This window comes from Scomber japonicus, chromosome 18 (assembly GCF_027409825.1).
Source record: "Scomber japonicus isolate fScoJap1 chromosome 18, fScoJap1.pri, whole genome shotgun sequence".
Lineage (NCBI taxonomy): Eukaryota > Metazoa > Chordata > Actinopteri > Scombriformes > Scombridae > Scomber > Scomber japonicus.
The window spans coordinates 19,608,900-19,621,877 of record NC_070595.1 but is presented as its reverse complement, the minus strand read 5'-3'; the positions used below and the strand labels follow the sequence as shown (position 1 = coordinate 19,621,877).

General features: G+C 38.6%; 2 protein-coding genes across 2 annotated transcripts; both read right to left on the bottom strand.

The window, feature by feature from the left end:
* Nucleotides 1-6,772: 6,772 nt before the first annotated feature.
* On the bottom strand, nucleotides 6,773-7,431 carry apnl (actinoporin-like protein). Its single transcript, XM_053338813.1, has 2 exons — nucleotides 7,328-7,431; nucleotides 6,773-7,229 (listed from the first exon to the last, which is right to left on the bottom strand). Exons 1-2 carry the CDS (start codon nucleotides 7,429-7,431, stop codon nucleotides 6,773-6,775), a joined length of 561 nt encoding a protein of 186 aa, XP_053194788.1.
* A 1,449-nt stretch (nucleotides 7,432-8,880) lies between these two features.
* LOC128379273 (uncharacterized) lies at nucleotides 8,881-10,487 on the bottom strand. The gene is made up of 2 exons (XM_053338898.1): nucleotides 10,384-10,487; nucleotides 8,881-9,310 (listed from the first exon to the last, which is right to left on the bottom strand). Exons 1-2 carry the CDS (start codon nucleotides 10,485-10,487, stop codon nucleotides 8,881-8,883), a joined length of 534 nt encoding a protein of 177 aa, XP_053194873.1.
* Between the last annotated feature and the right edge of the window lie 2,491 nt (nucleotides 10,488-12,978).

Here is a 12,978-nt window from a genome sequence, read left to right as displayed (position 1 = left end):
TTAAGCATTCATTTCCCTTGAGTGCAGTACAGATGGCCTTGCTTTGTGCCTCAGGTAATGTTTCACTGTATCCTCAGTGAGCAGTATATTATGGTGCAGTTGCTATGCTGCGCAAGTGCTGGTGTAGTGAAGGAAGCAGTGACAGCAGTCATGTATCACACCCTCATCTGGCACACACAACGCTGCAGGGTGGGCCTGTGTTTGTGTGAATGTGTGTCTGGCAGGGCTGGGTGGGAAAGTGTGTTAGCTGACCTTCTTCCTCTCTCCTCATGTCGGGTCATCCTCGTCTCCACCCCCATCTGATCTCATCCAATTCTGTGTTACTCCTCATTATTACAGCAAGCCAGACACCCATTCTGATGCCATTATGCAAGATGTGGTTGTGAAAACAGTATTAATCATATTTTATTAGTCACATTACATCAATTGTTTCACAAAACAATATGTGCGTGTTGATCACATATGTCAAATACTAAAGCTCAATATATTTAAGTTTAGAAACTAGTTTCAGTCAGGAAACTTTGCCCTCTAGTGGTTTCATGTGATACAGTGACAAATTGCTCTGTCACTCAGCAGCAAGTTTTCATACCAGGATATACCAACCTGACTGTCATCTTGAAAAAAGGTAAATGCTTAAAAAGATCACAAAAAAAGTCAGTGTTTCCCAGGAAACAGTGATAAACCCTACTTTACAGTAATACATTATCTGCTGTTTATATTTGTGTACAGAGAAGCAGCTGTTTATTTCTGTGTATACAAGAAAGCAGCATGCCAATTAGGCCTACATAACATCTATAGATAGAAGGTGGACACCTTGGATTCAACATGGCTGAGCAGTGAAGGAAGAATAGAAAACCCCTCAACAAAGCTAATAATTACAACTTAATTAGGGTCTGTAGCATTCTAGTATCTATACTGTCTTTGAAAAATACCAACAATGATAGAATCTTCTAACTGCGTCAGATCAATAAACGAGCTCAAGACTTAACGTTTACATAAGTTACTGAAAAATTCAAATTCGGCATGCTTGCATAGTTACAGACATCCTCTGGAATATGCAACAGTGCTGTGCTATGTGCTATCACCAGGAATCCTTCAAAGCAGCATAAGAGACCAATACTGTAGGTTGTTCTTCAGCCCCTCAGCTGTGCCACCAAACAATTACATAATATTTTGAAATGCCCCAACTTGCACTGTTTATAAATCAATTGCTAGAACACAATCCCATGGGCCTCAGTTTAAGTGATCTGCTGACACTGAAGTGGGTTGACTTAAAGCTATAGGGCTGACAACACTCTCCAAAATGGACTAGGGAGCTGTCTGCAGTCCTTCAGATATATATTTTGTTGTGTAAAATCTTTTCAAATTGATTGTAAAATTAGGATAGTCTGGGAATGGGAAGTCAGGAATACTTGTGATATCAATACTGATAGGTTTGCTGTACCTGGCAAAAGCACCAGTTATATATTTCTATTAATATAACACCTAAAAATACAAGTAAAACATGGAACTTACATTGAGAGTGCACTGTTTCAAAAAACAAAAACTACAATGGCTAATGACTCTTGACTAATGATTCTTGTAGTAGCTGCATGATAGAAACTAATTACACACATTCCTCAGGGTCAAACAATCACATACTCAGACAAATGAATTAAGTACAATCCACAGACACATCTGGCCCCTTTATTACACGTGCAACTCAATAAATAAACACTATCAGGTCACGGATAGTACCAAGGTATGTAAATACATTCTCTTGAAAACTATAATTTTTCAACTGATATTGGGGATTCATCTGCCATTGGTAGCATATTATTTATTGGTATTGGTATGTGGTTTCAAGAGGATCTGTTTTTACAACATGTTTTCTTTACTAGGATCTATGACATACTGTTGATTATATTTTCGAGTACTGAGACAAAGAGTGCAGTTTGTTTGCACAGCACTTGAAGATACCAGACCCGCAACAGTGATCACACTCTTGAGCCACAGCTGTGTCTCCAGTTGCAGGGTGGTGGGTTTTGGCTCTGGAGCCTCTGTGGGGGTTTTATGGGTCTTCTCGCTGTGGTAGCTGATGACTGTTATGTCCCAGAGATCTAGCAGAGTGGAAGCTGGAAGAATATCGGATAATAAAATATGTGGCTGTGGAAATAGCAGAGGTGGCTGATAATGTCAGTGTCACTGCTTCGTATGAAGGAGTGTCAGCAGCATCCATGACAGCAAATCAACCTTAACAGCCAGCTGGAGAAAGTCAGTTTTCTGGAGTGAGTCTTTTCCAAACTGGACAAACAAATCTGTAAAAACTATTAGAGGCAAAATGTAATCTGACCAAGAGATCCACTACTGTGATTATTATTGATACCTCATCCAATTTATAGGTGTCTTTTTTCATAAAAATCAGTCTACATCACAGGTTTTCCTCAGCCATGAGTTTATTGGGGCATGTGCACAGTGGACTTTTGCCAGACTTGATGAAAATTAAAAGATTGCACCCGTTGATGCGAGTCATGCAGTGTGACATGAGTAATTACTTTGTTGTGCGAGATCCAGGCAGCTGGCAGTGCTATGTCAGAGCTGACCCTTCAGCTGGATGACACCGAGCTGGCAGCAGATGACTCTATATTCAAGTAGGTTTGACATCAAAACTGCTGCCTGATCAGTCAGAATAAGCTCAAAGAAATACAAAGCATGAGTAGCCGTGTTATACAGCCCGATGGAAATTTCAGTGACAAGAGGCAGAAATATTCTTCAGTCCAGTGATGATGGAAAAGGAGCAGGGTCTGCTCTACTCTGTGAAGGTCCTTTATGAGGAAACAAATAAAGGATGTACACACCCCATGTGGGAGTTCAAGGAGACTCACATAACCGCTGAGGACTTGAAGCTGGGTTTGACATGACATTATGGTGAGCAATGCTTGGCTCATTTCTTAAAAGAAGACATTTTTTGTACTGCTTATTTTATTACTTTCATTATTCCTCCAAAATGTGTGTTTGCATTATTGCTATGAACTTTAAAAAAACAAACAAGGAATTTCGATCAAATATAACAGATGATGACTGCTTGTGTGGTTCAAATATAATCTAGTTTAGTATTTACCCAGCCCACACAATAAAATCCAACATTTTTGATGCTTTAATACAATGAGAGATAGAATTGAATTGTGTCATGTCACAAACTGAAATTTTAAAGTACAATATTTCCTGGAAGATTCACCAGTTTTGCAGCCATAGAAGCATTAAAAGAGACATTGTGGCAGCTTGGTTTCTTGCAATACTGTTCTGTAGAAAACATCTTGAGTTTCTTCCCTCAAGTTATCAGTATTGTTACATGATACACATCTGTGCCACTCTGCATGCTGATAAATTCCAAAATAACAAACTAACATGATGAGACAATTTCCAAAACCTGCCAGAAATAACATGACCGTCGAGCTTCACATTTCAGTTGAATGAATTATGAACAGTCTGTGGAATATGACCCACAGAAATTTCGAAAAACAAAACAAACCTGCAGAATGATTTGACTCAGCTTAAAATATTTGACTTTATTGTTTTACTCTCATAGACTCTCTGTAGGGGAACATAAATCAGGCCTGCAACTGAGCTCTGATAACTGGGCTACAGGCGTTGTTTGCCAGTCGAACACACATTGAGGCAGACACAGAGTGAACTATCTAAGTACCCAGCCCTGCTGGATTGTCAAGACATATTTGGAGCTGAGAACAGCAGGAGGTGAGCCACATAATAGGCTTTCTGAGGACACAAAGAAAACTTTCATTTCCATCTGTATTACATATTACTGTAGTAATTGTCACTGCCGTTGTAGATGATATTTTGCAACTGTGTTTTAAAAAATATCTCTGGTGTGCCCAGAGTGCTTAGAGCAGTACAGCTGTGAATCGTATGAGTACATTTGATAACATGGGTGGCCTCTAGATGGCAGTGTTTGAGAGTTTATAGTAGCTGAGGGTACTCCAAAATGTTTCACTTTGAGAGGGAATAAAATCCTATGTATTATATTTCTGATTGTACGTTTGGTCACGTGCATTGAATTGGTTTCAGATGAAATGCAAACTTCATGTTATGTTTATTCAATCAATAAATGCTTCTGTTTGGACACTCACAGTTAGAGTCAATATGTTTGGGTCAATATAATATGCAGTTCCTACGTACAGTAGGCTTTGTATGAAGGTGAATAGTATGAACCATTAATGCAGATAAATTTATTTTGTTCATCAACCCAGCTTTGCTGAGTGTCAGAAAAAAGAGTTATATAGGTGCAGATGATAGAAGGTGTTGGAAGCTTGTCTTTACTGTACTTCACTTTTTGTCTTTTTTCTATTCACAGCATAAAAACTATAACGATTAAATGAATTAAACGTTTTTAATGTTTTCAAATGACAGAACATACCAAGGGAGAGTGCATGCAAAATTGAAATAGACTGCAAAAGTCACTTTCTTGGCTTTTAAACCATTACTATTGTATGTTTTCTCTGAGGTCTTCCTTTCAGGGCAGTGCATAACATAACAATATTTTTCTCTCATTCATCTCTGCTCATTTTCCTTCAGTGGGTTTAAGCAGAGCCTCACTGTTGTTTGGTTTGATCAGCTGATATTTGTACCATAAAAAAACACGCGTTAATAGTGCACCTGCATTCATCCAACTCCCTTTCCACTTAATATCCAAGGCAGATTTTGACAGCAGCTTTTACCATGAGAAACGGCTATATTCACTCCTGTTTAGAGCTAAAAAGCATCAGTTTCAATCCACAAATGCTGAGCTTCTTACGTTTATCTACATAGGAAGAAACATTTTTCCAAATATCTTTTGTTTCCTGTTTAGGAAGTCTAATCCCATACTGTTCTTAAAATATTTTTTTCATGCTCGCTCAATACAAATCAAATAATGCACACAATGTATTTGATATGAAATACGCATCTCTGTGAGCCCAGGTGTCTGTTTATGTACACTCTTAGATGCTCATCCTCACACAAACACGCACACAAATACTGTATGTAACAGTGCAGACACAAACCCAGAAGCACTCACTCCCAAACACACACAAACAATATAATTCAAAACATGAAAGAGGACTTGTGCAGGTATTGTAAACATAGAGGGGGGGATTGAAAGGAAAAATTATGAAAGGAATGTGTAAGAACTTATCCCCGTTTTAAAGCTTTTAAACAAAAGTTTCTGCTTAGTGTCTCTACCAGTTTATAGGGACTGCATGTCATTTCCCCACTTGACAATGCTTCAGGGATTGAGCCTAAACAGGCCGAGTTTATGCCTCTATATTATGTATGGCTTTTATGCAAATGCAACGGTGACAGTGAACAAAAACCTTTGATCTGGGCTTCTTTGTGGCTGGAACAGTTAATGCCGCAAAAGCATCATGAAAACAGAATCAGAAATGCAGCGTTGACATGTAAATAGAATCGGGGAACCTGTGATTTAAATTCAGCGCTCATATATTGCCTCCTCTTATAGAACCCTATATTTTACTAAGATTAATGATTGCATCTCCACAAAATTGGCTGTACCATCACTGCAAAACAAGTTTTTTAGTTTGGTGAAAAGATAATACATTAAGATTGTCATTTCTCCCCAATTAAAGAAAGCTTTTAGTAAAGCTTAAAGCTTTTAGTAGATGTAACGAGTTGCTGAGCAGTCATAATAATAGGGTCTTAACCTAAATCCATGCCTGTCTCATTTATTACTACCTTGTAGTTCCTGCCAAATCATAACGGCAAGAAAAAAAATTTAAGCTAGTGTATCTTAGTGCATAACTGAGGAAGTTTTAGGGGCAACACAATCAGTTGAAACAAGTTTGTCCTTAACCAGATATTACTGTTCTGTTTTGTTATTTTATTGCATAACCGATGTGATCTGTTCAGTCATGTTGCATTTAAAAAACAATCGGGTTCTCTAATTGGACACTTACAACACCTACAAACCATAGAAAAGATAGCGAGTCTGCAACTGAATGTTAATTATAAGGAAAATTATCTTTTTTAACTTATTATCGTTTTATTAACTTCCTGCATTACAGAAATATTAGGACAATTATTAAAATGTTAAAATTAACATAACTTAAAAAAAACATGTTTGCAGTCTGTAAATGCAGTGTTAGCAATGATAGATATGCTTTGCTGAACATTATGAGAAAGGGTGTGTCCTTACGATGCTTTACTACACCCACTATGGAACATAACTGCACCCTTTGTTTCTGATCAAATTTCAGTTCCACTTCAAAGTGTCATGCAAAAACGCAGAGTATGCTGTGGAGTCTATTCATTGTATTCATACATTTCAATCAGATGTTTAAAACACTCAATCAACAGACACTAATACAGGAATAGCTTTTTAAAAAAAAGTTTATTTTATTCCTCAGACTACAGCATCAAGGTAAATACAGACAAGCTCTCAGTGTGTTTTATTAAGCTATGTGCCCTCGTCCTCCGGTGAGTCATCCTTTGATTTCCATTTCTAAAGATGCCATTCTACCAGATGCTATTGAAACAGACAGAGGCTTCAGCTATGGGGGGGGGGGCTATTGCTGCCTGGATTTATAAACAAGCTAAACTGTGATCTTAAGCAGATTTACTGAAGGGTAATACCCAACCATACAGACACATGTCAGCCACAATACATCTGTTAAATCATGCGCATTAACTGTATTGGAAACAGTCTGCCAGGTAAAAGCTTGAAGTGGAGGGATGAATTTGCTCTCCAGACACATGACAGAAATACTGTCAAGAGGGGTCTCTAGTATGCCTGCTGACTCATGGGTGTGAAAAGTTTATCCCATACCTCCACCTTCATGATGGCTTTGCCCATGGGACACATGGTGGCTTTGATATCTAGGTAGTTGCCCACATAATTGATTCCTGACCCAATGGCTTCCTCCCTGGTAAACCCATGCTCATGCTGTTTCTTCTCATAGTACATTTCTTTATACAAATCCTTATCACAGTTACGACCCTTTTTGTAGATGCCCACTGCAAACCAGTTCTTGTACAGGTGGTAGTCCCAGGGAACTGAGAACATGATGGCCAGAGTCTCAATGTAGTCGTTCTGTGACCTCTCGAAAAGGTCGTAGGTCACTACACCAACAGTGCCCGTTGCTTTGCCGCCAGACTTGGTGAAAGTGCAAACCTCTGTCTTTAGAGGACGCACTGTGGGTTGAGGTGGGTTGTATGTCTCTCCATTCTCCAGGTACACCCTGACCAGTACACAAACAGACACATACATTAAACATATTCATTATTTAATATTAATCCAAGCCTTAAAATGCATGTTTTTAAAAGAGTCAGGGCTTACCTGGGGTTGATGAGGCAATAGTTTTTAGTGACATTTGAGATTTCAATGGTGACACTTCTCCTGCTGGTCACATCGGCTGCTACAGCTTCAGCTGACTCTGTCATGTTGATAAGGCTGTGAGATCTACTTGAAACAAAGGTAATTTAAGTGTTAACCAGCTGAGTCAGTTAGCTTCCCAGCTGTGAACAGCACACTGGGAATTATAACAGTTACACCTATTACAGTATAAAATATCTTCCTGAACTCTGCTCTGTTGACATGCTCTATTGGCATTACATCGACCTTCAAAAATGCACACACGCTCCGAGTATATGAAAGATGCATTTCAGAGGCTAATGAGATTTTGAAATAGTTAACAACCACAGAATGCCTGCAGAGTCTCTTTGCCTCATTAGAGAATGTACCTTTTCAATTACAGCACTAAGTACCATGCAATACTAACGTTAGAGTGAACACACTGTGACTAGAAAATATGATCACAGATATGAGATACAAATCAAACAAATGCCCCATCAGGCTTCTATATGCGTCTTTAAATCGTTTCTAAAGAGTATTGAGCCTATTGCTAATGATCCATACTATGTACTGTCTCTTCTTCCTTTCTCTCAAAAGCTTTTTCTCTATGAATCCTAAGTGACTTACCTGCTGAGAACCTCTGTTGGTGCTCCGAGTCCCAAAGTGGGAAAAAGTCCCTAAAAGGGTGGTGCTGTTAGTGTTTTTCAAACAAGGATATGTATCAGCACCATGGAAACCCTCCCACTTGAAACACAGAGTTTGACACCCTCTTTTGACATATTTATCACATAGTCATCACCCATATAAAAACACCATAAAAACAAATATACCTCTATTCTTTCTTCTGGGAAAGAACAGCCACACCCTCGTCTAACAGACCTGAACAGGTAAACTGAGATCATTCACTCAGCACACTCATTTTCCTACAGGACTATAGGTACATGGATGTCTGACTAACTGAGGTGGCTGGCATTCCCGTGGTATTGTGCAACTGAACGAGTGCAGACAGATATCTAGCTACTTTACTCATATTCTTTCTTTTGTTGAACCTCCTGCAAAAATCACACACTCAGTGCAAGATGGAGAGTCTCACAGCCAGCGAAGAACAATATTGTTACCATGCCTATTAAAAAAACATCTATGCAGATATTCCATCTGTTGCTACTCATTAGAATTGGATGGATCTAGCTAAAAGATTAAAAAATCTGTAATAATGAAAGCATGCTGAGTGAAAACATATCCCACACAAAGTAACACAAGCATTGGGTCTGAATGTTTTATTACCATAATCAAAGAAAGAGAGTTTACAATATACATAAGCCCAAGAAATAAGCTAATGGAGAATCAATGAGCTGGCTGTCAGATATTGATATCTTTCAGCAGACACAAAATACAGATGACAGCAAAATCAGTCTTCCTCTCCTGTGGATGTTTTTTCTAAATGACAACATGCAACAGTAGTCAGATTAAATGAAGTTTATTTATTCTGTGGAGTACAAAAGCAACATAAAAGAAGAATACCAGTAGACTTTTTTACACTAATGGCCCATTTTATCGTAGAGCTCCACTTTAACAATGGCTTTACCGATAGAAGACATTGTGGCCCTCAAGTCAACATATTTGGCTCTGTATTCCAGCCCACTGCCGTTTGCGTCAGAACGGGTAAAGCTACTGAGGTCTTTCCCATCATACATTTGGTCGTACAGATTTTTGTCGCAGGCACGGGACTGTTCAACCATGCCCATGGTCAGTCGGTTCTTGTACAGGTTACGGTCAAAGGGCACAGAGAACATGATGGCCATGCGCTCAGAGCAAACCCGGCTCTGCATATGAAATAGGTCATAGGTCAGTAAGCCGACAGCGCCCGTGGCAGTGTTGTCATCCTTGGTGAAGGAGCACACTTCAGTCATGGCAGGACGAATTGTCGGCTGGGGCGGGTGCTGAGAGAAGCCACTTTCCATGAATACCCTATAGAAAAGAGCAAGAGACAACTCCTTACTATCATTGATAACTTTCAGTGGTTGCCTTCAGAAACCAGTGTTTTGTTGAAAAAAAGACACAGTTTTGTAAGTTTTGTGGAGACTGTCAATGTACTTTTAGAGTGTTGGGCTTTCCAGGGTGAACCACCTTATGCTGATGGATGGAATGTGACTGTGCAAGCACTGCTGTGGACTTCTAAGCAACAGTGAGTGTACCTGCTTGAGATGTGCAATGAGGCGGTGTGTGTCACTACATGATGGATAGGTGGATGTTTTCAGCAAAGTGATGTCACACATGAAAACCACCCATCCAAGATATGGTCTGTCCTGCCACAGCTAGATAAATGTAGAAACATGGCACAAATGCCAATAGACATGTCGTTTTTATTCATTTTATTGTTTCATTTTAATTCATCTTCTCTCTTTGTCAGAAGTGAAATTGGGAGGTAATAATGAAAATAATTTATGTATATTAAATAGAGGATACACTATACTAACATTTCACTTGCAATATCATTGAGCTATACTTCTAATTACAAGTACACCTTAACCACATTGAATTATCAAAGGCATTTTATGCTGGAAATCTGTGCCTTTCTACCAGAGAGACAAAAGAGCAGATACTTAATTTTTCTGAAGGGATTCCATGCTAATAGTATCAAGATGTTTATTTGGAGCTGTAATCAGTCATTGGAATCTCAAAGCACTTCAAAGCAATGTGTTAAGCCTTTTGAAAATGAATGCCTGTCCCTGGAACCAATCTAAGTTGAGTATACACTCAGGTCACGACACTTAGCAGCAACTTATCTCTAAGTGCAGAAAACAGCTGCTGATGCAAGTATAATAGATGGTATAAGAACTGACCTCTAATTTAGATGTATTTTACCCAATAGAGAAAAAAAATGTAAATCTTGTTGATACACATTATCTCTGCAAATACTGTATGCAATCATTCATCAAACTGTATTTTTATACAGTATATATTCTTGCATCAGTCAGGAATGATTTTGAATATTATGTTTAAAAAAAGGATTCAATTGGTAAATACATTGACAGACTTACTTGGGGTTGATGAGGCAGTAGCTGCCGCTGACATTGGTTATTTCTATGGTGCAGTTTCTGTTGGTGGTGAGAGTGGCTGACACAGCCTCTGCTGTTTCTGGCATCTTGGCTGCAAGAGGAACAGGTTTGAAAGTTTAAAACAGTATATCAAGATACATATCAAATTTAAATTATCTTTCTATAAGAAAGAGAAATTACATTCACCTTTTGGAGTTAATTGGTCGAGCTGTGCTGGTCAGCAGCGTCAAGTTCTTATTTCTCAGATCATGCAGAGAGGTGGAGACTCTCACCTCAACAAGGCTTGTTCCAACACAAGTACAGGCGTGTCCACCATGAAATGAACACGCTCCATTCTGAGTGGAAAATCTTATCTCAAAAAGAAGCACTTGAGCCACCTACAGTAACATCACATTATCACAATATACAGAAAAAATAAGATCATTAATTAGGTTCATAAATATATTATACAAATAATAAGAAAATAATTATAATGACACAACATCTCTCTGTTGCATATTTGCCCTCAAATCTCATATGGGTATTATTGATATTACCTTGGTGTCAGTTATGGTGACTTCAAGAAAATAATTCTGCCTCACTAAACTTTATGCAGCACATTGTTGCAAAATCTTATTAGATTTTCCCCTCTTCAGTTTAAACCTTATTTCATTTGTTGTTCTTTAGTTATTCAATTAGTTATTAGATTACATGTAATTTATTTAATTTAACCGTTTTTCAATGAAGTCATGTCATTGCTCTTAAGGGACCCATTTCAGCTCAGCACATATATTTCATAAAGACCCTTATGGAACATTTCATGTTCTGTCTTGCTTGAAACTATAATCTCACAGGCATTGCACAACCGATTGCTTATTGTTGTTTCTGCAGGTGATGGCTAGCGACAGATTCCTTTGGGAACCTCCCCCCATCAGTCACAAATCTCAACACACTGTCTTACTCTTATATTACTAATTCTTTTGCTGCTGAACTACTCCCACTGGAGTGTAGAATGGAAAAGGAGACACTCCCCTCTTCCATGTAGGAGCAGCTTACAAAAACAATGGATTATGTAACAGAGCCCAGTACAGTGTCATAATGATCCATAATATTATAGGGCCTTGGGGTCTCCCTAATTAAGTATGTTTTGCAAACTTAGTGTGTTTTGAGATGTGTTCATTATACCACCATTGAATTCAAGTAATATTAGGGCAGCTGTTCCATCCAATACAGTACATCAGGCTCCTGGAATTTGATTTAAATCCTTCAACTTCAATGCTTGAAGTCACCAGATGGCTCCAAACATGCATTTGGAAAAATACATTTGCACTACACAGACTTTGTAAGTTAATATTTGCTGTCTGATGGTTAGCCAGTGACCATGGCAGAAAATCTCTCTCTCTCTCTCTCTCTCTCTCTCTCTCTCTCTCTCTCTCTCTCTCTCTCTCTCTCTCTCTCTCTCTCTCTCTCTCTCTCTCACTCTCTCAAATAAAATAAAGTAAAATAAAAAAATTACATATCCTGCCCTTCATTTTGTCCTGTGATAAGGGCATTGCTGCAAATAGTTATAACATAGATGGAATACAACATATCAGGAGCTTTATAAGTCTAATAAAAAATAATTAATTCAATAGAGTGGATAAAACCAGTAACACAAGTGTGTGTGACACATTGCATATGACACTGGAAATACCGTCTTGTGGTTGTATGCGTCCACCAACCAGCCAAGCTGCAGTGTACAGCCATGTCTTTCAAGACTTAGAGTATTTGTAGTGGAAATATTGAAGGAATTTAAGAGGAAGTATTACATTTGACCTTTGACCACCAAATTTTGTTCATCCATGTCCAAATGCACGTTTATGTAATGAAACTCCCTCCAGGCATTCCTGAGATATCACGCTCACAAGAATGGGACGGATATAAGGTCACAGTGACGTTGATCTTTGACCACCAAAATCTAATTAGTTCATCCACGAGTCCAATGTTTGTGTCAAATTTGAAGAATTTCCCTTAAGGAGTTCCTGAGATATTGCATCCATGAGAGAATGGGATGGGCATACAAACAGATGGACAACTCGAAAACATAATCCCACAGTTGTCACCAGCATGGAGGCATGAAAACAAACAAACAAACAAACAAACAAACAACAAGCAGGACCTGTAACACTTTTTGAAACCTTAAAAGCTACTTATAGAGAAGACTAAACCTGATCACCTGAATTTGAGATGTCCCAAAATGAAGAATAAACCCTTCTGACAAGACCTCTCCTCTGCTGCCACCCTCAGGGCAAACTTCACAACTTTACATTTACAGTTTTTTTATTCTTAATTTTTTGACAAAGTATACTGTTTTCCAATATTAAAGTCCATGTAAAGTAAGAATAAATATGTGTTCTGAGTTTGACATACCACAGAAAAGTGTGTTGTTAACCACCTTTTGAATGATCGCCAAACATATGAAATGAGGCTTTTAAGTTGTGTAAAAATCAACCTCTGTCTCTGCTCCCAAACGCTGTGGGCGCCCCTGCCGAGTTTGCTGATACCCCGCCCCTACCCATTGTCACCTGTCAATCAAAGTAACCACCTCTACCCGAAACA

What these genes read in the sequence shown, in the direction of transcription:
- LOC128379273 (XM_053338898.1), bottom strand. Translation starts at nt 10,487, where the DNA reads ATGCCAGAAACAGCAGAGGCTGTGTCAGCCACTCTCACCACCAACAGA. An exon ending in TACTGCCTCATCAACCCCAA is followed by an intron (nt 9,311 to 10,383) that starts GTAAGTCTGTCA and finishes TCTTTTCTATAG; the next exon opens with GGTATTCATGGAAAGTGGCT.
- apnl (XM_053338813.1), bottom strand. Translation starts at nt 7,431, where the DNA reads ATGACAGAGTCAGCTGAAGCTGTAGCAGCCGATGTGACCAGCAGGAGA. An exon ending in TATTGCCTCATCAACCCCAG is followed by an intron (nt 7,230 to 7,327) that starts GTAAGCCCTGAC and finishes TGTACTGGTCAG; the next exon opens with GGTGTACCTGGAGAATGGAG.